We start from the raw sequence: 24,779 nt of genomic DNA, 5'->3' as shown, positions 1-24,779 counted from the left end.
CTACTCTGGAAAACTTAATTGCATAATTTAAAATTTGAAAAAGTGCAAATTAACAACAAACTGCATAACAAATAATTTTACAGGAAACAACATATAGTTTCCAGTATCATATATTCCTAATTGAAATATATCTATAGAAATGTAATAGCTTCAGGTATTGTGCCACATACAAAAGGTGCTATAGGCCGTCCACCGAACAACTTCATGTACAGTGCATAGACTGTATAGCATCTCATGATTATAACCTACAATGGGTATTTATTATGAAGATTATAGAACACATATAGCTATTGATTACAAATAATAGATCACTGACCCCCTCAGCCACTGAATATAGATTATACAAACTATAGATTCCTACTGGCACTGATTACAGGCAATAGATTAATGATTTTCTTTTAAACCACAGTATTAGTGTTAGTGATAATATAAATTAGTAACAATATTATATAATACTATTATAATACACGGGTAAATGATGGCAATTAGTCCATTGATCCAATACAAAATTAATAACCTTTAACATATAACGTGTGACAGTTAAAAAGTAAATACGTCAATTATTAATATCATTTGTAATATATATGCTGTATATATACACATACTATACCACTGCATATGCCATAGCTGTAAGCAAGCTTACTTTTTATGAAGAGGGCAGGGAGACATGATAGCATTACTGTGATGTGGGTATTATTAATATACTCTGACACTATTGAGTGAAGGCTTTGAAGATGCCATCAAGTACATAGAGTTTTCAGGACAGCATATCAATTTCTTAAAGGTAAACTGACCCTTAAAACCAAATGGCTTCATATGTATTAATAAATGTTAGCTATGAGTTTGAGTATGTCAGAATCTACCTTATGTTATAGAAATAGACCAACCCAAAAAATTAATAAGATAATATATATACATATGTATCATTTAAATATTACAATATTAACAGACCGGAATTGACAGTCATTTTGACATTCCCTCATGTATAAATTAGTCATAATTGTTCAGATTGTTGTACAGTACATGTCAGGACAATCTATGTGAGTTATGAAAGCAAAGAAATGAAAGTCCTTGTAAATTAATATTTTAACTAACAAATCCTAAATAGAGAAATGAGATTCTGGAAGTCAGTATAAGCACTGTACCTCTGCCATTGGCTTCTCATAGACATCTTCTCCTATGGACTTATCCTTTGCAAGTATAGCATCTCTGTGCAGTAACCTCAGTACATTCTCAGGAGCTGAAAACCCATAATGTGCTTCCAAAAGTTCAGGTTTAGTTCTCTCTGTCTTCAGCATATGGATAACATCCTCTCTAGCCTGTGGGAATGAAACACGATATAATAAGAGGAGCAGCAGATTATATAACACATGCTTAAATCACTCCTGATAAACTGACATTTAGTACAAGAGCTAAAGCCCTCCGTTAGTTCAACTGGAACTTCTTCACAAATACACTTCACATTGCCAAAAACAGACGGCTGCAGTCAGATTGCATGACATGTTGCTAGGAGGTATCCCTGTGTAGTGTCCACATACAGCTTCTATTCCTTGCACATGGTTAATGCACAAAACCAGTCATTTATTTAACTTCTTCAAAATAGATATTGAACGACCTGGAGGTTCCACGTCGCAGCAAGACCAATCTGCTTTGCGGCGGGCTCTGGTGAAGACCGGGTGCCACTTAGACTCCGGTCCCAGGTGTTGGCTTGTGTCCATCGTCTATGGTGGTCCACTTCCTTTGATACTGACAATATACCTGGGATATTATGTCAGGTTTATATGGATGGTACTATACTTGTATTGGCACTCATTGTAATGAATTATTCGCATTTTAGGTACCTTTCACACCATTATTATATAGATCCTTGGTAGATTTTGATCAGTGTCACATAATACTTTTATAATCCCGTCAGGTTTTTTAGTATTCTATATTTTTAAATATGTTGCAAGTTCCCTACTCCAAAATAGCACTTTTGGAGTGAGCACATGCATGTCTGGATTTTCCTCCATCATTTTTATTTGCGGATAAGTTGAACTTTACTCTCATAGTCAAACCAAAAGTGAGGGGGAAATTCTGTGAGCGCTGCAGCAAATCTCTGGCCATGATTTATTATATGGCCAATGGAGAGTAACATTGCTGAATTCTTTGGAGCTATACTGTACAATGGATCAATGAAAACCTTAGTGGTTTCAATGAAGTTTAAGTCCGAGATATGGGAATCCATTTGTTCTGTGTGTTTTTGATCCTAACAAAAAGCTTTAATATGGCAACCCCTTTAATACATAAAAAGAAAGTGCCAATTACTTTGCTTCATGAAATTCCATATTCATTGGGCATTTTTTTGTTAGGCAGTTAGAGGCACAATCATAACTTTGATTTGATAGTCTCAAAAGGGGAAGATTTTTGAGGCAAAATTTAATATACTTTAAAATGCCTTAATCCCTTAAGGTCATTTTGTAGCTTATGGCTCAGCCCCATTTTTTTTTTAAATCTGGCATGCGTTGCTTTAAATGGTTATAATTTTTGAACGTTTAGAAAAATTCACCATTTTCAGAATTCAAAATTATCTTGTTTTCAGACAGATCATTTTACCACCCAAACTAGCTACTAAATAACATTTCCCATATGTCTGATTTATGTTTTCATGATTTTAAAATGTCTGCATACCTTATTTTGATGTCCCATGGCTTACGAATCGGACATTAGTTTTCCATATTTTCAAGGAAATTCCAGAATTTACCTTTTTGGGGATCATTTTTGTTGTTAATGAGCTTTGAAATTTTAGAAACCCCTTACATATCACTCAATTTTCAAATCTGCACCACTCAGATATAAACAGCTTGAGGGACCTTATTTTCACTAAACACAGGTTTCAGAAGCCTAACACAGCTGCATTGCAAATATGTCTTTTGCATTACAATATAATTGTGTGTTTTAACTTGCCTTGTACCCTGATAGAATTCTCTGTTTAGTCCCAGGGGTTGGCTTTGGTTTGGATGCATTTCAAAAAACAAAACTTGATGTACTGCTCACTCCTCAGTTCTCAGCCCCCACCTTTGTGCTCCCATACAGCTCCTTCCACATTGTGACAACAGTGAGGGAGGGAGGAGCTATACAGGAGCACAAAGGTGGGGGATGAGAGCTAAGGAGCTCCCCAGCAGCATGTTGCCAGCAGCGAACTACTGTGCTGGTGCAGAGCTCAAAAGATGCTGGAGATGGGCCATAGAGGTGGGTCAGTAGTGTGTACTGGGGTTGTGGAGTAGCCTTAGCCCCCATAGCTGTCCCACCCTACTCCTTGCCCCCAGTAGCCTTAGAAATTAATTTGCATATTGAAGCATTAAAGGGGTTTGCTCATGAATTAAAATTCTCAAATTTCAATCCCCAAGTGATGTTTACACAATAAAGATCATATTTAACCCCTTACTTTACAATTTTACTCAGTTTTATTGCTGTTTTACCTCCTATCACTCAATGACATGGGGACTCTCTAAGCAGAAACATTATGATCCATATAGTGCTGTGTTAGGTGATAGGTGCTGGCAATGTGGTTAGATTATCAGAGTCCAGGTTTATATACACTTTCATTCAGCTTCTAAACACTCACTAGTATCTGACACATAGAGAAAGAGATGAAAGACATCAGAGATGAGAGATGATGAGATCCATGAGATGCATATTACACATGGCTCTACTATCACAGTCATAACATACACAGCTACGCTATATCTAACCTATAACACATACTGTCAAATCTGCTGTGCCTCTCCCTCCCCTGGATAAAGATATTATCTGTCTGTAGCTTTACTCTCCTAACATGGCGCCGACAGGAAGGGAGTGTGTGTCTGTGTGAGACCTGGAATGCAAGGGTGGGAGCTAGAGGCAGAGAGGAGCTCAGCTCAGTGCAGCGTCAGACAGAAGAGCAAGATGTCTGCCTAAACTCAGAAGATCCAGGGTCGGATCCAGGGCAGCCAAATTTATGTACACCAGGACTGGTATATATCTGTGAAATGCTGTATATCAATAACATTGAATTAGACAATATATAATCTTTAGTTTTACTGAGTACATATAAGAAACTTGTTTTTGTGGGAATACCTGAATTAGTGAAAAACACATGCAGCTGCTCCCCGGACTGGGAATCTACCATGGGGATTCTCTCGTAAAGTAGATTGCCAAGGTAGATTTCCTTGAAATTTAGATTTAGAAATTTAGATTTATATGAAAAATTAATTTGAGCTCTTTCTGTATATGTCACTAGTGTAAGTAACTGTTTAACCGCTTCACACTCAGCGTGCCGAACCGGCATCGGGAAACACAAGGTGCCGGCCATAAGTAATAGCCAACACTCCAGTGTAACACCCCCGATCGGAGTGGGCTCCAATTGAGGGTGCTTAGCCCGTTAAAATCCGCGGTCAGCGCGACCGCAGCATCTAACATGCCTCTGGGGGGTCTTTCCCCCATGAACGCATCCCCGAACTTTTTTCGCTGCAAGAACAGGGGTCTATGAATTCATCTTACACTGCTAATAGCAGCTGACACTGCTAATACTCTGCAATACAAGTATTATCATGAACAAGCAATCAGATGAATGCTTGTTCATGTCCCATGGTGTAAAAAGTGAAAAAGTAAAGAAAAAAAAAGTTATTCAATAAAAAATAAAGAAAGAAATCAATAAAAATGCCCAAAAGCCCCAAAACATATAGAGACATATAACTAAAAAAAAAATCAAAACACAAACCCCACATATATAGTATCACCGCGTCCGTAACAACCCATAGAATAACAGTAAATAATTATTGAACCCGCACGATAAACGCCGTAAAAAAACTGTTATAAACCCTCCAAAAATTTTGATTTTTAAATCCCACAAAAAATGCTATAAAAAGTGATCAAAAAAACAAATGTACTCCAGAATGATACTGGTGCAAAGTAAAACATGTCCCGCAAAAAACAAGCCATCAACCAACTCCGTTGCCAAAAAAGTAACAATGTTATGCCACTTGGAAAACGGCAATACAAAAATGATAGATTTTTCCCCACATTAGGGTTTTATTTGACAAATTTAGTAAAACGTAAGAAAAAATATTCATGTATGGTATCCCCGTAATCGTATCGACCCATAGAATAAAGATAACATGATTATTAGGCTAAACTGTGAACACCAAAAAAAAGTTAAAAATCCAGTACAGAATTGATGCTTTTCTACTCCTGTCCTCAAATAAAAGTTCCTAAATTTTCAACAATAGGGTATACCAACCCCAAAATGGTAACACATCTCATACTGCAAAAAAAAAAGGAATTCAAATGGCCCCAATAACGAAAAAGCTAAAATGTTATAGAGGCCAATGAGGAAAGTAAAATCCTGGCAGCTGCAGAGCGCTCCTTCCCTTCTGCTCCTTGCTGTGCGCCCATAAAACAAGTCACGGCTACATGTGGGAGGTCTCTATACTCAGGAGAAATTATAGAACAAATTGTATGATGGAAATGTGTAAATTATAGGGCTAAATGAACGTATAACTGACACAATTTGACCATTCTAAATTTCACCTTCATTTTGATTCAATTACTAGGAAGATCTCAAGGGGTTAACAATCTTCGTAAAAGCTGTTTCTGATCGCTTGAGGGGTGCAGATTTGAAAATGGGTTGGTTATACAGGGGGTTTTGATGCTAAATATGTAAAATTTCATTCAAAACTGTAATTATCCCCAAAATAGTCAATTCTGAAAATCCAGAAAAGCGATATTCAATTTGTAAGCCGCGTGACATCACGCTACAAAATGGCTGCATCCTTAAGGGGTTAATGGTGGGAATATGTATGTAACAATAAACTATTGCATTCTATGATATTCATGTTGCATTTAAAACAATGGTCATCAAAACAAGGAATTTTAGATCATATTGACATCTCTGAAGCTTTTTCCATTACAGAACCAGTAAAATGAAGTACACAAAACCAAAACATTGATGGATCAATGCTATGATTGACAAGAATGAAGACTAACAGACCCCTAGAATATAATGAAATTGATAGATTAAATTGTTATTATATGTTTGATACATAAATGTATATTATATTGACTACTTGCTGCATGCTACCTGTCACAATTATAATCTTTATGTCCTGAGACAGGGATCGCGGATGCACCTGTGTTCCTCTGTACACCCCCACTCTCTCTGCAGTGCTGAACTTACCCGTTCCAGCGCAGGCTTCTCCTTGGACTGGCGTGCCCTAGGAGGCATGGACGCACGAGCATCGGCTGTCGAAAATGTAAAGGGCCAGCGCACCGCTGATTGGTGCGCTGGCTGAACACCTCCACCTAATAATTTTAGCCCCTACCTGTGTCCCCTGCTGGATCTTTGTGCCTCACAGTCTTAGAAAAAGCTCCCCTGCAATTTTCCTGCGTTCCTGTGTCTCCTGCGTTCCTGTGTCTCTTGCGTTCCTGTGTGTTCCTGTGTATCCTGTGTTCCTGTGTGCCTGAGTGTTCCCGTGTATCCTGTGTTGCTGTTCCCGTGTGTTCCTGCCCTGAGTTCCTGTGTCCCGCGTTCCTGTGTCTCGTGTGCCTGTGTTCCCGTTCCCATCTGTCTGGACCTCATGTACCTGGACCTAAGGTACCTTGACCTCGGCTGCCACTGCGGACTAGTCGCACCTGTGGAACGACCGGTTGGTAGCCTGCTGCAGCAAGTCCAACCCGCTTTGCGGCGGGCTCTGGTGAAGACCAAGTGCCAATTAGACTCTGGTTCCAGGTGTCTGCTAGTACCACCTCCCACGGTGGTCAAGTGGATCTACGAATCCTGACACTTAATAGAGCAAGACTAGTTCAGGTTGTACTAGATGTTCTGCACATTGGAAGATCTATATTGGCTTGTACATTATGTTTACTTTAAACATTTGTAGGAACAAGTACTCTCCAGTGCAAGCTTACGCTTCATCAAATGTTCACTAGACATCTGACTATTATTTCCGACCCACATATCTTTGTTCAGTTCTTCTTGCCAGGACTCTTCATCGGTGATGTCATCAGGTTTTGGAGGAGCGCAGACCAAGGGAGCTTTCAATTACATCATTAATTATCTGAAGTCTGGGGCTTGGCAAGAAACTTTCCCTGACACGCTCTGCAGAAACTCTTAACATCACACAGTTCATTGCATGGATTTCTCTGTGTTTATATATCTGACACAGAGAGGGATTTGGTTTAGTGTAAATGATGTTGATTCACTTCCACCTGAGCAGGGATTGTCTTGACGTGATGTATGAGAACTCTCTAAAAGTTCATTGCGGGTCAGGTAATTAATCCTTAGAGACACATTTTTTTTACTGCAGATGTGTAATCTTTTAATAGAGACCATTTCTATAATTGCCTTGTGCAGGACAGATAGCTAGTGATCTAACCCATATGAGTTTATATTTCTGGAAGTACATCAAGTATATTGCATGCAAGCTTCCCAATAGTCATAAATTTCAGGTTTTTTCATCCCAACCTGCATTTTCCTGCCAGGTAATATGTCTACGCCTGGAATTCCAGTTTCTTGTACAAAAAGACCCAACTTATTGCCAACCTGCCCCACACTATTTTCGTTCAGCCTGAAAAGGAGTGAGCCCATATTCTTCTTCTAGGATTTTTTTTATTATCTAAAAACTCATGGCCGTACCAATTTTAGTAACAAAAGATACCTATAATTTCTGCAAGACATATGTAAATAAATTGTTCAGTTGAGAGTCTGTTCCTTATGGAATATATACTATACACTCACCGGCCACTTTATTAGGTACACCATGTTAGTAACGGGTTGGACCCCCTTTTGCCTTCAGAACTGCCTCAATTCTTCGTGGCATAGATTCAACAAGGTGCTGGAAGCATATTGACATGATGGCATCACACAGTTGCCGCAGATTTGTCGGCTGCACATCCATGATGCGAATCTCCCGTTCCACCACACCCCAAAGATGCTCTATTGGATTGAGATCTGGTGACTGTGGAGGCCATTTGAGTACAGTGAACTCATTGTCATGTTCAAGAAACCAGTCTGAGATGATTCCAGCTTTATGACAAGGCGCATTATCCTGCTGAAAGTAGCCATCAGATGTTGGGTACATTGTGGTCATAAAGGGATGGACATGGTCAGCAACAATACTCTGTGGCGTTGCAACGATGCTCAATTGGTACCAAGGGGCCCAAAGAGTGCCAAGAAAATATTCCCCACACCATGACACCACCACCACCAGCCTGAACCGTTGATACAAGGCAGGATGGATCCATGCTTTCATGTTGTTGACGCCAAATTCTGACCCTACCAATCTTCTACTGTCCAATTTCGATGAGCTTGTGCAAATTGTAGCCTCAGTTTCCTGTTCTTAGCTGAAAGGAGTGGCACCCGGTGTGGTCTTCTGCTGCTGTTGCCCATCTGCCTCAAAGTTCGACGTACTGTGCGTCCAGAGATGCTCTTCTGCCTACCTTGGTAGTAACGGGTGCTGATTTGAGTCACTGTTGCCTTTCTATCAGCTCGAACCAGTCATGTCCCAACCTGGAAAACATATTTGCATATATCCCAGAATTCCCCAGTGGAGTAGTAAGAACTTATAATAATAATAATTCCTTTATTTATATAGCGCACACAGATTACATTGCGCTGCGCAGAGCTCGCCAAATCAGTCCCAGTCCCCAATGGGGGTCACAATCTAATCAACCTACCAGTGTGTTTTGAGGTGTGGGGGGAGGCTGGAGGAAGCCCACGCAAACACAGAGAGAACATACAAGCTCTTTGCAGATGTTGACCCTGGGACTTGAGCCCAGAACCCCAGCACTGCAAGGCTGTAGTGCTAACCACTAAGACACCATGCCGTCAGAAGGGCTGTAAGTTTCCACATGCCTACAGAGGCAGCTTTAAAGGGGTTGTCCAGGGATCCAAAAAAAATTGATGTATGGCTGGGAGGCATTAAACAAACAATACACTAGGTATACTCACCTCCTCCATTGTTGCCATTCTCCCGCAGTGCCGCCAAAAAAGCTGGCTGTGCTGTCCCAAAAGGCGTGCAGCTTTGGTTGAGACTGCGCCACTCACCTTTGTAAACAAACAATAGCCGGCAGTGACCACGGGAAAATGGGAGTGCAAGGGGAGGTAAGTAAAAGTAGTTTATTGTTAAGCCACAAAAACATGCCACCAGTACCTCTGGCTTAACAGAGTGAATGCTATGCAGTTCCTGCAGTTCCTGCAGTTTAATGGACGAGGAACATTTCTATGTGCATACAACCCCAGCATTGCTACAAGAAGCTCTCTTTATTTGACATCATCTACACATAACTATTTATTTCCACTGGGAAATATTATGGATATTATTTATTGTGCAAAGCAAAATAACAAGGGATAAGGTTTCCATCTGAGTCTCATTGGAGCACAACCATTTAATTCAGGGGTCTCAAACTCAATTTACCTGGGGGCCGCTGGAGGTAGATTCTGGGTAAGGCTGGGCCGCATCAAGTTTTCCACACAAAATGCGCTTACAAAATATCATTATATAGATTCAAATGTCATGGCGTCTCCCAGCGCAAGGAAAGCCCCGAGCGGGGAGACGTGTTTTCTCTATGAACGTGTCCTGTGCACCGAGGGGTCCCAAGCTCCTACCGCACTGAGCCCAGTCAGGGACACTCCATCCCCCCCTCCCGGTACTTGCCTCCCCGTGTCCCTCCCATCGAAGAAGATGAAGTCGCCGCTCTGACCTGCACCAAGTGCGTTCAGAGCGGCGACTTCATCTTCTTCAAGTACCGGAGGGAAGGGGATTAACCGGTTACGGGCCCTTTCCTGTTTTTTCATGTCCATTTTTCACTCCCCACCTTCAAAAATCTATAACTTTTTTATTTTTACATGTAAAGAGCTGTGTGAGGGCTTGTTTTCTGCGTAACAAATTGCACTTCATAGTGATGGTATTAAATATTCCATGCCATGTACTCGGAAGCGGGAAAAAAATTCCAAATGCAATGAAAATGCATTTGCGCCATTTTCTTGTGGGCTTGGATATTACGTCTTTCACTGAGCGCCCCAAATGACATGTCTACTTTATTCTTTGGGTCGGTACGATTAAGGGGATACCAAATTTGTATAGGTTTTATAATGTTTTCATACATTTACAAAAATTAAAACCTGTACAAAAATTATTTTTTTGATTTTGCCAACTTCTGGCGCTAATAACTTTTTTATACTTTGGTGTACGGAGCTGTGGGTGGTGTCATTTTTTGCGAAATATGACAATATTTTCAATTATATCATTTTTAGGACTGTACGACCTTTTGATCACTTTTTATAGATTTTTTTATATTTTTCAAAATGGCAAAAAAGTGCCATTTTCGACTTTGGGCGCTATTTTCCGTAACGGGGTTAAACGCATTGTAAAAAACGTTATCATATTTTGATAGATCGGGCATTTTCGGACGCGTCGATACCTGATGTGTTTATGATTTTTACTGTTTATTTATATTTATGTCAGTTCTAGGGAAAGGGGGGTGATTTGAAATTTAATGTTTTTTTATTATAATTTTTTTTTTAAAAACTTTTTTTTATTTTTATTTATACTATTTTTCAGACTCCCTAGGGTACTTTAACCCTAGGTTGTCTGATCGATCCTATCATATATTGCCATACTACAGTATGGCAGTATATGGGGATTTTCCTCCTCATTCATTACAATGTGCTATCAGCACATTGTAATGAAGGGGTTAAAACGAAATAGCCTCGGGTCTACGGAAGACCCGAGGCTACCATGGAGATGGATCGCTGCCCCCGGGGGAGCGGCGATCCCAGGTAAGATGGCGGCGCCCATGCGCCGCCATCTTTTTGAGGCTGCCGGCAGCTTTGCCGGCAGCCATCGCTGTGAAAGCACCCGCGATCGGTGCTAGCACCGATCGCGGGTGTTACCGGTAAGCCTTTGCTGCAATATGCAGCAAAGACTTACCGGCTATGGAGAGGGCTCAGCCCGTGAGCCCTCTCCATCCAGGTGGGGGCCGCAAAATGTTGTCCCGCGGGCCGCAGTTGGCCCGCGGGCCGCGAGTTTGAGACCCCTGATTTAATTTATGTAATGATTTCCCTTTAGTGCTGCGAGTCTCAAACCAGAAAATAGCTTAGAAGTGTTAAGAATTATGAAAAGTGTAGCAAGCAGATGTATTTAGTTACCCTGGCTCAATATTTCTAGGACCCCATTTAGCTGCATAGACAGCCGCAGTACTGTATACCTCTACCATATCTATGGGAATTTCTGCCCATTCTTCTTTACACGATAGCTGCAGCTCAGTCTGTTTCTCGGTCTCAGTTAGGCAGATTTACTTACCCGGTCCCGTCGTGATCCCGTGGTGTGTTGTCCGACGAGGATTCAGACGCGTTTCACGAAGCTCGTGCGTCAGAGTTCCCGCATCCGTCGCTTCAGCCCCGAGGTGCACCGGAGTTCACCTGCTTCTTCCTGGTGCATGTGAGTGCTGATCTGGCGACACATTTCCTTTTTTAAATTCCACAGTGTGTCCGAATCCGCCACAATCCGATCGCGTGCGCCCAAAACCCGGGGCAATTCAGGCCAAAAGAGATATATTCGGGAAACCTGACAAAAGTGCAGCGTTCAGACCCTTAGTAAATGTGCCCCAATGTGTTTGAACAGCAATTTTTCAGTCAAACTACCGATTCAGGTGATAGTTTTAGGTCTGGACTTTAAATATATTTTGATTTACCATCTTATTGTAGCATTAGCCGTACGTTAAGTGTTAAGTGTAGTTCTCCTAGAAGAGGAATCTAGTCTCCAGTCTTTTGCAACCTCTAACAGGGTTTTCATCATAATCCTATCTGTTTGGATCTATTTTACTATCAACTCCAGTGACCAGTTTTTCAATCTGAAGCAAAGCAACAACATGATTATGACACGTGTTCAAGATGATGGCTTTCATCCACACACAGCATTTGTTACAGCATGGGACTTCTTATGATCAGCACTCAATGAGATGTTCAGAGTTTGGGCTATTTTTTCGACCAAAGCCTCCAATAGCCTTTGCTGTAGGTGTGTTTATGGTTTTTCAAGATGCTGTTTGTTCACAATGTTCTCTAACAAATCTTTGAGCCCTCCACGAGCCATACCAATTTTTTTGGTATTTTAAAAGTGTACCTTTATAGGAGTGTGTGCCTTTATACATGTACTTTGGTAAAAGTTTCTTTCACACTTTGGCACACAATTGTCTTGCTTGGGTTTTCCTGATATATTTTAATACATTTTAAAAAGCAATTCCAAAGCATGGTGTGAATTAACACAGGACATAATTAATGTGTGACCATAGCACTGCATATAAAGTGATCAAGGCTGAGCCCTCTCCATACAGGGAGGATGTTTACTGTTCTAATTGTGGGTTTGAACTTTGTAAATGCCATTTTGGATTTGATGAACTGCTACCAAATGATTAATTCTCTGCTTAAACATAGAAAATAAAAAATTACATTCTTTCCAGTAAAGTTTACCAACAAGTATACACACCACATTTACCACTAGATGGCGCTAAACACCCAAACAGTATTTCTAGCCTAATGAGTCCGAATGCTCTTATATAAAACTGATAAGACACATCCAACATAAAGAAACCATAAACTTGAAGAAGAGAACGTAATGAAGTGTTTGAGTACAGACTGCCATGTTTTATCAGCTGCTTTATAATATTTTCCATACTTCACACACTATAAAATCCAAATGTTGTACTAAAGAAAGACATCAAAACATGTTTAGGAAGATCACAGAACCTAACAAACATCTAAATAATTCAGATCAAAATCTAGTTCAAATACATTATTTAGGTATTTAAATTGGGAGACAGGAACAAAATATTCACATTGTTAGAAATCTAAAACATTTCCTGAATGCTGCAATTGTCTGATCTAATCAATAGTAGTTCTAGTAGAACTACAGAACTACAAATTGCATGTAACCACAAATCTGGAAAACTGAATAAGGCATGTTTAAGAAAAGCCTATTTACAGCTCACAGTAGTCTGAGTTCACACCTGCATTGGGGAATTATGTTACAGGCTCCAATTTAGGAGACTGTACTGCAAACTAAAAGCATCAGGTGGTCATAGATGCTGTGTTACACCTCCCACCAAAACACGGAAATCTAGAAATTTGCCAGAATAACTTTCCTATGTGTATGTACATGTATTGGGGTATATTTATTTAAAGGGAACCTGTCACCAGGTTTTGCCCACATGGAATGTCCTTTCTAGAATTTTCTCTTTTATGTAAAATCTTACATGAAACTTTAGTGGTTGCAGGGTTAGTGTCACTTTAGAAGCCCCTATATTTGGTTCTATAGTACCTAGAATCATGCTACTAGTGCCATAGTAAAGATAAGAAGCTCATCTTTTAGATCCTGTCTTATAGGAGCTTATGGTTCTGTGGGCTATATAACTGGAGAAACAGACAGTTCATTAAAATGCAGGAACTGGATCTTTACCTCTCTAACTGCCATATCTCCAGTTCTGTAGCTCAATAAGCCTGATGAGATAGGTAAGATGAGATCTGTATCTTTAATATAACACCAAAAGATAGTTTGTAGATGCTATAGAACATAAGATACAGTTATCTGTATTGACAGTTCACCTGCAACCACTCTGTGTGACTCATCTTATGAGAAAATTGGATGAGAAGATATTTGTCCGACTTTAGTGGAGATTTTTTATAAGTTAATCAGTCAGATTTCACATAAAAGTGGGAATTCTAGAAAGGACATTTCATCTCCTACCTGAGGGGGGAAAGTAGTTTAGGATGGTAAAACCCGGTGAAAGGCCCTCTTTAATGTGTTTTAGTGCAAAGTTTGACTCAATGGCCCAAATTTATTAAAGTGTTTGCGCCAGTTTTCTGTCTGACTTTGCACTGAAAAGAACATGCAAACTGCTTGCACATGTATTTATAAAGTGTCTGTGCCAGTTTTGTGTCAAGACTGCACTGTGCCACTGCGCCACAAAATTCTGTTCCTAAAGGGGCGTTCTGGCCCAGAGTCAGACCTTTGCACCACATTTATTACTGAGACTCAACAGAATTGTGTCATACCCTTTATGTTAAAGGTCAAACAAAAAAAGTTTGTGCACACTTCCAGAGCAGAGAAATGCAGATTGCACCATATTAATGAAGACCGTGCGCCAGTTTTGATGAATCAGGGGCACCCTGCACATTCCACAGACAAATTGCACCTACTACAGACACCACTAGTTGGGATAAATGTGACCCAATGTGTGCTAGATTTATTATTTATTACTAGTCTCATGCTCAGTGATAGATCTACTGTTGGTTAATTTGCCTATGAGACAATTTGATGAATTACTAGCTATTATTTATTTTGTCAATACTGTACTCATCCACTTTGTATCTCAAAGCTAATTTGGGTCTTGAAGGCTTTAACCACCAAATCCCTATCTAATGAATAGTTTTAGGATAATGGGAGCTGAACCGGGCAAAGGAAAGTTACACTGGTGTGCAGTAGCAACGAGACACACACAGAGAACAGCTTTAACAGATTGGGAGAAGGTGGAGTAATAATAAGTAATATTTGGTTTTACTGCTCCCTTGTAGAGGGGGTTTAAATAAAAAATATCACAACAGCCGCTATACTGGTGAACATTGGTAAGAAAACACAACACCTGGTTTCCCAGCCTCATCAGTGAAAAAACTGGACAGCTTTTTTGAAATTTTTGCAACAGACAATGGATCAATAAAAAAGCCTATATGAGAACACCAATAGAAAATAATTGCTAAGTAAGGCACTGAACCATGGATCTGAAAAACAATGCCAGTGTGAAAGAGCCCTTACCCTAGTACCTCACAGAGGTATCAGATTATATATCTGAGTGGCAGATCCAGAGACGGCAACACACAATGGTGTGCTGCACTAAAGATACAGACAAGGATGTGGCAGGTCAGATAGAAACTCCACTTTAAAAAGAGATTGACTGTGAAGTCAGTGAAGAGTGTGAAGTACTTAGTAATCTTTTGTTATTTTATTGCTCTTCTGTGAGACCTGTTTAACCCTTAACGCTGAGGTCGGAAAAGACTTAAATGACTGGGCATTTTATGGGAAAATATGCAAAGTTTTCCAGGATGGAATAAGGAAAACCACAGCTCTTTTAGTTACCTTGTAAGGCAGCTCCCTTGACATTAAGCATGACCTACAAGAGGCCTAATGACATGATGCGGGATTAAAACCAAACCAGTATATCTATTCCAGAAGGAACAACAACAAGCTCCCAACTCATGTGGCAGCATTCAAAATTCTGAAACTAGAAAAGTCTCCTCTCCTAAAATATTCCCTAGTTCATTATATCAAACAGCCTCCTCACCCCCTATGGATTCATTACATACAGCCCTCCTTATGTACAGCCTTATGTGGGCCCTCCAACAGCTCTGGGTCCTGGAAATTGCCCAGGTATGCCCAGTGGTGGTGCTGGCCCTGATTAGTTACTTATATAAGTAACAGAAAAGATACTCAAAGTAAGGATTGCAAAACGGAGAAGCAATAGGACATGTAGCTTCATCTCCTATGGCATGTGCTAGTGAATGTCACTCAACTACTTTCCCTTGGCATCAGGTTTTGCATTTAAGACTGTTCATTAAGTGAGAGTATCTGTTACTTTGGCTTAACTACTAATGTGGCTGAGTGAGTAATATTCTTGTATCTAGAAAAAAAATTCAGCAATAATAAGCACAAGTTGTTTTTCTGCTTCGGTAACTCAGTATTAGTAATGACAGCAAATGGAAGATTTCATTTAGACATTGTACATTACATTACTCTCAGAGTAATTCCTGTAAACCATTAGATACTTTTAGTTAATCACATTATACATCCATATGCCTTGCAAAGTCAACACAATAAAATCATGGATTGTGGGAATACTGTGACCACACCACAACCTTAGTGTTTATCTATGAAGACTATAACTGCACAGTCCTTAGGGTCTTTTACACATGCTGGCCAAATATGGCAATGATCCAGAGCGGGCCATAGAAGCAAAAATGTATTTAGAGAGGAAAAGCACAGATATTGGGGTCTATTTACTTAGGGTCCGCTGAAAGCACTGTCGTCGGATTTTGGAAATTTTCGGGATTTGCTCCGCTGTGACAGCTATTTAGAAGGGGATTGTGTCGCACCAGATTTTTGTGCATCGGTGCCAGCTTTCTTTCGTCAGAAATCGGGGATGGGCCGTTGAACGATACGACTGATTTGGACTGAGCGCAGGATTTAATATTCAAATTGTGTTGCAACCAATGGAACATACATACACAGGGAAGAAGATGGTGAACTCCGTCGGACCTGAGCGGGGAAGCAACACATGCAGAATATCGGTCGCACGATCTTTGTGAATCACGGCACAGTGCATTGTTGTCGGACAATGCACTTTATGTGAACTTCGTCGGCCGGGTAAGTAAATGTGCCACATAGTGTAGTATTGTTATAATTATAATATTCAATAGTTATAGGTGGGTGCTCATAGAGGCCATAGAGTCACGCCTATGCATGTGTTTTTTCATCTTTTTCAGTCTATTTTGTACTCCTCTGACTGATGACGAGCCTGGTCCGGGTCTCAAAATCCGTCTCATTTCCTCTCGTATTTACTCTAAGCATGCTGTTTTTTTTCTTTTCATGTATATATGCAAACTTTTTATTATTTTTTTAGAATTTTTATGTATAATAAAATTAGATTTCTTATCCCGTGATTGATTGCTGAATGTTATAATATGAGGGTATCTACACTCGAAACGTTTGTTGGATATTGTTGGATAAATAATCCAGAGAGGACATTCCTAGTAAAGTTCATTCTAGATCAGTCTTTCATGTCTCAATTGAGAATTTATTGCATTAAAAAAAATCTTAACTGTGAAAAAAAAGTCTCAAAAAGTAGTACAAGAAAACTGACAACAGGATAAATTCCCCTCATTGTCTTGCTGAAAAGTGCACCATCGTTTAATTTTCATAAAACTTCATAGAGATTGCCATTGCCATATGAACAGCTCCATTCCATGATGTTTCCACATCTAAACGTCAATGTTGGTATAATGTTTTGGAGTGATATGCTGCGCCTTTTGACCTCTGTGCATGGTGTGTATTATGGCATCCAAAGAGTTACATTTTGGTCTCATCTGACCAGACTATATTTTTACAGTCTTGACTAAATGTTGTTGAGAAAACTTTGAATGCACTTGAACATGCTTTTTATTCAGCAACGGAGTCCAGCATGGTGAGGATGTACACAAGCTATGGATTACTTAATGCTTATAGTGATAAACTCATACCTGCTGATTCCAGGTTTTTCTGTAGTTTTCTGCATGTGGTCCTCTTGGACAACATTTCTAATAATTCTCTGTCTGAAATTGGCTTGACCAGTTTATTGTAAAATTAAGTTCTAACCACTTCCAGGTTATGTCGCCAAAGGTGTTCACTAAAACCTTCAGTATTTTAGAAATTGTTCTGTAACGATGCTATCAGCACGTTTTGTAACAATAAGACTGCAAAAGTCTTGAGAGAGCCCAATGGCTGTACCCATCATTAGATGTTTTGTTGCAATTTAGATATGAGAATACTTTTATAAGACATTAGTTTAACCAGCTGATATTATTTGTGTATTATAGATTACAGAATTGCTTTCTAATTACTAACTATTTCAGCTGGTGTCATGACTTTGGTTTATTGTACCTTTCTTTCTTCATGTGCCAAAGACTGTGCCCCCTGATGCATTTCTCATTATTACAAATAACTTACGGTAATTTTTGGACATGTATGGTTTGAATTCTTTGTCATTGTGGTTTGTTTGGATTGTTTCCAACATCTGGTGAGAATTTCATGTCAATAGCACCTTTATAAAAATATATAAGTACAGTTTATTTAGTAAGAAAATTTGTGACAGGCACAATATTTCAGTAGCTGTACGTATATAGTTAGTTCAGTGTACTCATACAGTATGTGCATTTTCATTTCAGCAGACACCTTCACCTCATAAATTTTTATAGAAGGTATTGAGATGAGGAAATTATTGCTCTTAGTAAGCAACATCGTAGGCAAGAGATTTGATTGCCAAAAATGTGCTCGGTTTAAAGAAGAAGTTCCCATTTTACAATAAAATGATGCATTTCTTCTAAATAGTATCCATCAGATACTTTCTGTGCAAATAATAGTACCTGTATCACAACTGTAGTCAAATAAATGTGCATAGTTGCCTTACCTGAAGTTCTCCTTCCATAACACTTAGCAGCTTTACAAGGTCCTCCTTAGTTGGGTCTTGAACTTTCCTGTTTTTAATGTCACATAGTCCAGAGGTTTTAGTATGTCTTTTAACAGTCCCAGAGACCTGTATATCGCCGTCCTTATTTATTTGGATTTTATTCTTGCTTTTGCCATCACTCCCAAGATTCTCGTTTTGTACTGTACCCCCATTGCTGTAACTGGAGAGCTGTTCTGCTGTCGAGCTGTCTCCACCTTGGTTTCGTGATCTCATTCCTACCTAAAATCAAAGATAAGTAAAGTTTGTAAATAAAAACACATCTTAAATAAAGCAAAGAATTCAACATTTTGTTTTGCAATACTATATTTTCTCTAATAATTGTAACTAGGCCTATTCTAAACATTGTGTAATTAAAGGCGTATTCCTATATAGAACATTTATGAAATGTCAAAAAGATGGCAAATACTTAAAAAATTGGAATCCGATGGCCCACTGGCCTCCACATGAATAAATTAAGGGTGACATGATAAGCTCATTGTACTTTTTTTTTTATTCCACTCTTTATTTTTATTTTATAGAACAAAAATTTTGGTACAAAGATAAACAAGAAAACAGTACAGGTTTCCGCATCAGTGTAACACAAAAGAAACAACAATTGTCACTTATACAGAGTGTATCAAATATAAAAGCATAAGTATGATAGCATCCAGAGTAGCTCAATCATATAGTATCAGGAAATCAATCTAGCGTTATAGGTGTCCCATTGAGTCCAGGTCTTTTCAAATTTATCGCTAGCATGGCGAAGCATTGCGGTAATATATTCCATTGATCTAAGATCCCTGAGACGTGCATATAATTCCAACAACGATGGAGGAACTGAACGTCTCCAGTTCAGAGATATCAAACACTTTGCCACCGTTAATATATGTAGAAACAACCTGGCACTTTGAGAGAACTAGGATAAAGATTAAGCATATAAATTTCAGGGTCCAATGGGACTTGCACAGTCAGAATCCCATCGATAAGGGCCCTAACCTCCAGCCAGAAGTGAAGCAGGGCTTCAAAAGATGTGAAACAGCATGGCATCAGATCCACCACAGCTCCAGCATATATTAGGAACTGAAGGATAGAACTTGTGCTAAAGTTCAGGTGTTCGGTACCAATTTAATAAAATTTAAAGTTGGTTTTCTTTATACAAAGTGCAAATAGATGATTTGTGTGCTCTCGCCCAGATGATCTGCCATTGTTCAGGGGTGAAACGTTTACCCAACCACGATTCCCACCTATTCATGTACGGATGTGCCCGCCCGTTGAGGATGGAGTATAGGCTGGAGATTAAGCCCTTGGAGGAAGGACCCCGCGAGAAAAGCAATTCAAATGGGTTAGGTCTAGGGGGAGTATCTGTCCCCAGTGTGGAAGATATAAAATGTTTAATTTGGTGATAGGTGAATTCGGCCCCCACTAAGCAGAGATGTTTATCTACCAGCTCCCTTAGCGAAAGTATCTTACGTGTTAGGGGATCTAACAGAGTCCGAATTTGGAAAGTGCTTGCCTGCACCCATGGTCTATAGCTATTGGTGAGACTAAGCCGGAGGTGCAATGTGAAAAGTATTGGGGTAAGCAGTGACTGCATGGGGGCCAGCTGGAAGCATACTCTACATTTGTACCAATAGTGTTGCATAGGACCAGGCAACACTATTGTCAGGCCAACGGGCGGGGGATCCCATATCAGGGGAGCCGGGTGTAGCGGGGCCAACCATAGATTCTCAATATCTGTCCATCTGTTATATGCATTCATTGCAGACCAGGAGGTAATAGGACGAAGATGTTTTGCCATATAGTAAAGCTTGAAGTCGGGGAAGGGCCAATCCCCCACTGGGAGTCCCTGCTGTCAGCACCGCTTTGGAGACCCTATGGCTCCCACCCTCCCACACATTGACTGCAGCCTGCCCAACACTACCATCGGGACCTGCACCGGAAGAGTCTCAAATAGGTAGAATAATTTGGGCAAAATGGAGATCTTAATAGCTGCTATTTGCCCCAACAACGATATGTGCAGGGGCAAATTTAGCTAAAAGATCTTGAATGTCCTTAAACATCGATGGGAAGTTAGCCGTGTATAGGGTCTTATAGGTTTAAGTTATCTGGACTCCTAAATATCTCAACGATTCTGTCTGCCATGTGTAACTAAAGGAGCCCCTGAGGGCCGCCAGCTCGTTCAGAGGAATATTCATGGAAAGGGCCTCAGTTTTATGGCAGTTTATTTTGTATCCAGAAAAGTTGCTATATGTGTCAAGTAACTTACGGAGGTTCGGGAGACTTATAATAGGGTTTGTAAGTGTAAGGACATCATCTGCGAAATGAGAAATCTTAAATTGTTTGTCCCTCACTCATATTCCCGTCACATCTGCGGATGATCTTATGTATGCCACCAGCGGTTCGATACTTAACGCATATAACAGGGGGGAGAGTGGACAATCATGACTCTTTTAATTTAAGGAAGGAATTAGCAGCTCGGGACAGAGTCATTGAGAGTGTTCCTGTGGATATGCTATATATATCAGCAATGGAAATACCCATTTAGAGTAAGTAAGTGCTATCATCTATATATTTTAAAATATGTGTAAATATAATATACAATCTATCAATATATTTGACATATATGTTCTATGTTCTATCTCCAGCCATCTATAATATATGTTCATAAAATATCTAAAGCCATGTCTATCACCAGCTATGCTATGGAAAAACAAATGTCCCTATGTTTCCTGACTGGGAAGTCATTTGCTTAGGTTAGCTGCATCATCAGCGAAGAATAAATTGGCTGACAACCAAGTTGTTGTTCCAGCATGGTTCCATGGCTACATGGTCCATATGTAAATATGATAATTAGACAAGGGCAGTATTTCCAATTTTAGGAAACCGGAGATTTGTCTTTGTTTAACCATGTTTAGCTCATATCCTTACCTTGTCAGCAAGATCATCAAACAACAAAGCTCAGCAGTTTATCAGACACTCTGATTTTCTATTACAGATGCATAGTAACATAATAGTAACATAGTAACAGATGCATAGTATTCCGGAGATAGATAAAGGGGTTGTCCCAAAACAGCCTTTACTTGTAAATTCTCCCTAAATGCTAGTAATGTTGATTGGAAGGGTAAAATGTGAATACTGATGCGGAAATGTACCTTTTACCACATATACTCAGCTATGTATACCCCTCACTGTGCTGAGCCTAACAGTAGCAAAAGTGGGAGAGACTAGAGGATTAATACTAAATTCCTAGTATGTACCTCCTTCTCAGTGGATGCTGTTACACCTTGTTGTTATGTTCTGTTTTTGTCACATATTTCTGAGAATCGCTTTTTCCTTCAGTTGGATCCAATTTACAGCCAGCTGCCGGGGTGAAGCAATGTTAATAATAAAAAATAATATACTAATACATTTAAAGGGAACCTGTCATCTTTCTATACCTATTTGACATCCGCAGCCCTTTTCAGTTTTGCAATTCTGTTTTTCACTTTCTGCTCTCCACAAGCCATAACTTTTTTTTTTTCATTTACAAAGCCTTATAAGTGGGCAAACTGAACTGCCCAGTGGCACAATTTAATATACTGGGGCAGATTTACTTACCCGGTCCGTTTGGATTCGGGTCTGGCCGGGGTTCATCAAAGTAGTTCCTCCGCCGTCCACCAGTTGGCGCTGCTGCGCTGAAAAGCATCCGAATTCCCTGAAATTCACCGAGCCGGGCCAAGTGAAGGTAAGCGCGTCCCAAGCGACACTTTTATTGTTTTAAATGCGCCGGTTTTTCCGAATCCGTCGGGTTTTAGCTCGGCCACGCCCCCCGATTTCCTTCGCGTGCATGCCTGCGCCGATGCGCCACAATCTGATCGCATGCACCAAAATCCCGGGGCAATACAGGGAAAATTGGCGCAAATCGGAAACATTCGGGTAACACGTCGGGAAAAACGCGAATCGGGCCCTTAGTAAATGACCCCCACTGTGCATTGTCCTAGAAAGCTGGATTCCTTGGTTGGGTACAATCACAGAAATACCAAATTTGTATTGTTTTGTTATTTTTTTATACCTTTTTTTAAAAAAAAGACAACAAAAAATATCTCTGCATCCCCATATCCTGACACCCATAAAGTTTACATACTTCAATGTAATTAAATGTAAGGTAACCAGACTCATCTAATCAGTAGTGGTCTTAAATGAACCAAACAAATGTAAATTAATAGAACTACCCTATATACTCGAATATAATCTGAGTTTTTTAGCACTGAAAACCACAAACTCGGCTTATATTCGAGTTAAAAAAAGTCAATACTGATCTTTCCGGCGCCCCGCACAGGTCCTTTTCTTATGTCCGTCAGCGGCACATAGGCTATACATCAGCCACCACTGACATCAGAGTGTGTAAGCGGCTGCCAGCACACACACTATGATGACAGCAGCAGCTGACATCAGAGCCTGTGCAACGCAATGTGGCTCGACCTTCTGCTGCTGGGCATAAGGAGAGAAGACCTGCAGTGGCGTCGGAAAAGTGAGTATTGACTTTCTTCTTTTATGTGCTGGGCAAACTGGGGCTGGCTATGTACTGGGGGCAGACTGGCTGGCTATAAACTGGGGCTGGCTGGCTATAAACTGGGGGCTGGATATCTATATACTAGGGGCATGAGGCTGGATAGCTATATACTGGGGCTAGGGTTCTGGCTGGCTATATACTGGGGGGGCAGGGGGCGGAATAGCTATGTACCAGTGTGAGGCTGTGACCAATGCGTTTCCCCCCTTAGGCTTATACACAGGTCAATACGTTTTCCCAGTTTTTGGTGATAAAATTAGGAGCACCGGCTTATATTCGAGTCAGCTTATATTTAAAACACCTTAAAGGGGACCTACCACCACGATTCTACCTATAAAGGTAGAATGGGTGGTAGGTGGATGAATGGGACATAAGGATAGCCCTTTTTGGGCTAATCCTTACGTCCCGGCTATCCTTTTGTAAACTTTAATCAGTTGATATGCTAATTTATTTAAGCGGCTACTGGGGCGGCTACTGAGGCTACTAGTCGCGGCTACTCCACGCCCCAGTAGCCTTGTTCCTCCGCCTACCAGGTAATCTTCGGCGCGCAGCTCCTCGTAGCTGCGCGCCCTCGTGCGAATATCCTGCGTTCTGCGCCTGCGCAGGACGCATGCCTACAGGTGCGTGGCCGTAGCTCCGAGGCCGGCGCTACTGCGCATGCGCAGATGCTGGGTGCTCGGACGAGGGTGCGCAGCTACGAGGTGCTGCGCACCGAAGATTACATGGTAGGCGGAGGAACGAGTAGCTGCTTAAATAAATTAGCATATCAACTGATTAAAGTTTACAAAAGGATAGCTGGGACTTAAGGATTAGCCCAAAAAGGGCTATCCTTACGCCCCATTCATCCTCCTACCACCCGTTCTACCTTTATAGGTAGAATCGTGGTGATAGGTCCCCTTTAAAGTCTCTGATTTGACACATCTGCATTAATAATATTACAAGTGTCTTTTATCTTATAGATCTCTGGTTATTCTGCAACATACCCCACTGGGGCCTAGTCTTTTCTTGTGGGCCTGGAGGCAGCCAGGGCCCAGAATACCAGAGTGGCTGGCAATTGCAGTCTATGGCGTGCTGTTGTCACTGTGCTTGGTACGGGGACTGGAGGGCTGACCTACAGACTGGCCAGCAGGTGTTGTGTGCAAGAAATAAGGAGGGAGAGACTGATGTACTGGTGTCTCCCTGGGGCAACCCCTGAGTGTCTGTAAGATGAGTCCCTGGGGGATGGATGGAGTAGCCCGTGGGGGTAAGCAGCCATATCTATGGATCAGAAGGAGGCAACGTTGTGCAAATCAACATACAGTTCTTCATTGAATAGCAGGCAACGGCCAAAACAATAACAGCAGATTCCTTAAGCTGGAAAGGTCATGGAGAGTCGATCTGCAGGAAAAGGTACATGCAACCTGGTAGTAAATGCAGGCTGGGCTGGTACAGGTGGAATTGAGTCCAAGTGGTGGAAGCTGCAGTTCTGGGCTTAAGTCTCTGGACTTGCCCTGGGTGCTAGTCAGTAGGCCTGAGGCACTAGAAGTTCCAGGAATTAGTGGCTGTGGCAGCACTGACATGTGCTGCTCCCTCTGGTTTGAAACTGCACTCTGACCTTGAGGTCTGAACCATGTTCAGGGGTATATATACTAACCAATCACCTTCCAGCTTGCATAACAGACACATCATTGGATAACTACATACATCAGTTAACTGTTGCCTTGCCAGGCAGTAACTACAGCTGCAATTACACTATAACCCAGATTCTAGAAACTTCCTAGAGAGGTGATCAATCTCCCTAACAGCTCCTGACCTGGAGAGGGCACTGTTTGCAACTAGCAGCCTGCCTATGGATTGGCAGGGGTGTTAGAATTCCACCTCTGGAATATTTCTCGAGGAAGCTGTTACACACCTTGTTTTGATGCTGTAATGTTTTGCTGCACATACAAGGACCGCGCCTGTGCATTTACAATTGTTAAAAGGC

The 24,779-nt window shown here is 40.7% G+C and overlaps 1 protein-coding gene across 7 annotated transcripts in view; it reads right to left on the bottom strand.

Moving 5' to 3' along the window:
• FILIP1 (filamin A interacting protein 1) overlaps nucleotides 1-24,779 on the bottom strand; it is a 130,038-nt gene that overhangs the window by 22,406 nt on the left and 82,853 nt on the right. For 6 of the 7 annotated variants that reach the window (XM_072142103.1, XM_072142102.1, XM_072142104.1 and 3 more), the window contains 2 exons: nucleotides 18,229-18,507; nucleotides 1,146-1,319 (listed from right to left, as the gene is read on the bottom strand). In XM_072142103.1, the coding sequence (XP_071998204.1) occupies nucleotides 1,146-1,319; nucleotides 18,229-18,507 (453 nt within the window). Of the gene's footprint in view, nucleotides 1-1,145; nucleotides 1,320-1,398; nucleotides 1,419-18,228; nucleotides 18,508-24,779 lie in introns of those variants that run through there. The other variant, XM_072142108.1, reaches the window with a different exon arrangement.

This window comes from Engystomops pustulosus, chromosome 3 (genome assembly GCF_040894005.1).
Source record: "Engystomops pustulosus chromosome 3, aEngPut4.maternal, whole genome shotgun sequence".
Taxonomy (NCBI): domain Eukaryota; kingdom Metazoa; phylum Chordata; class Amphibia; order Anura; family Leptodactylidae; genus Engystomops; species Engystomops pustulosus.
Note: the sequence above shows the minus strand (reverse complement) of the source record. Positions and strands in the feature narration are given on the sequence as shown.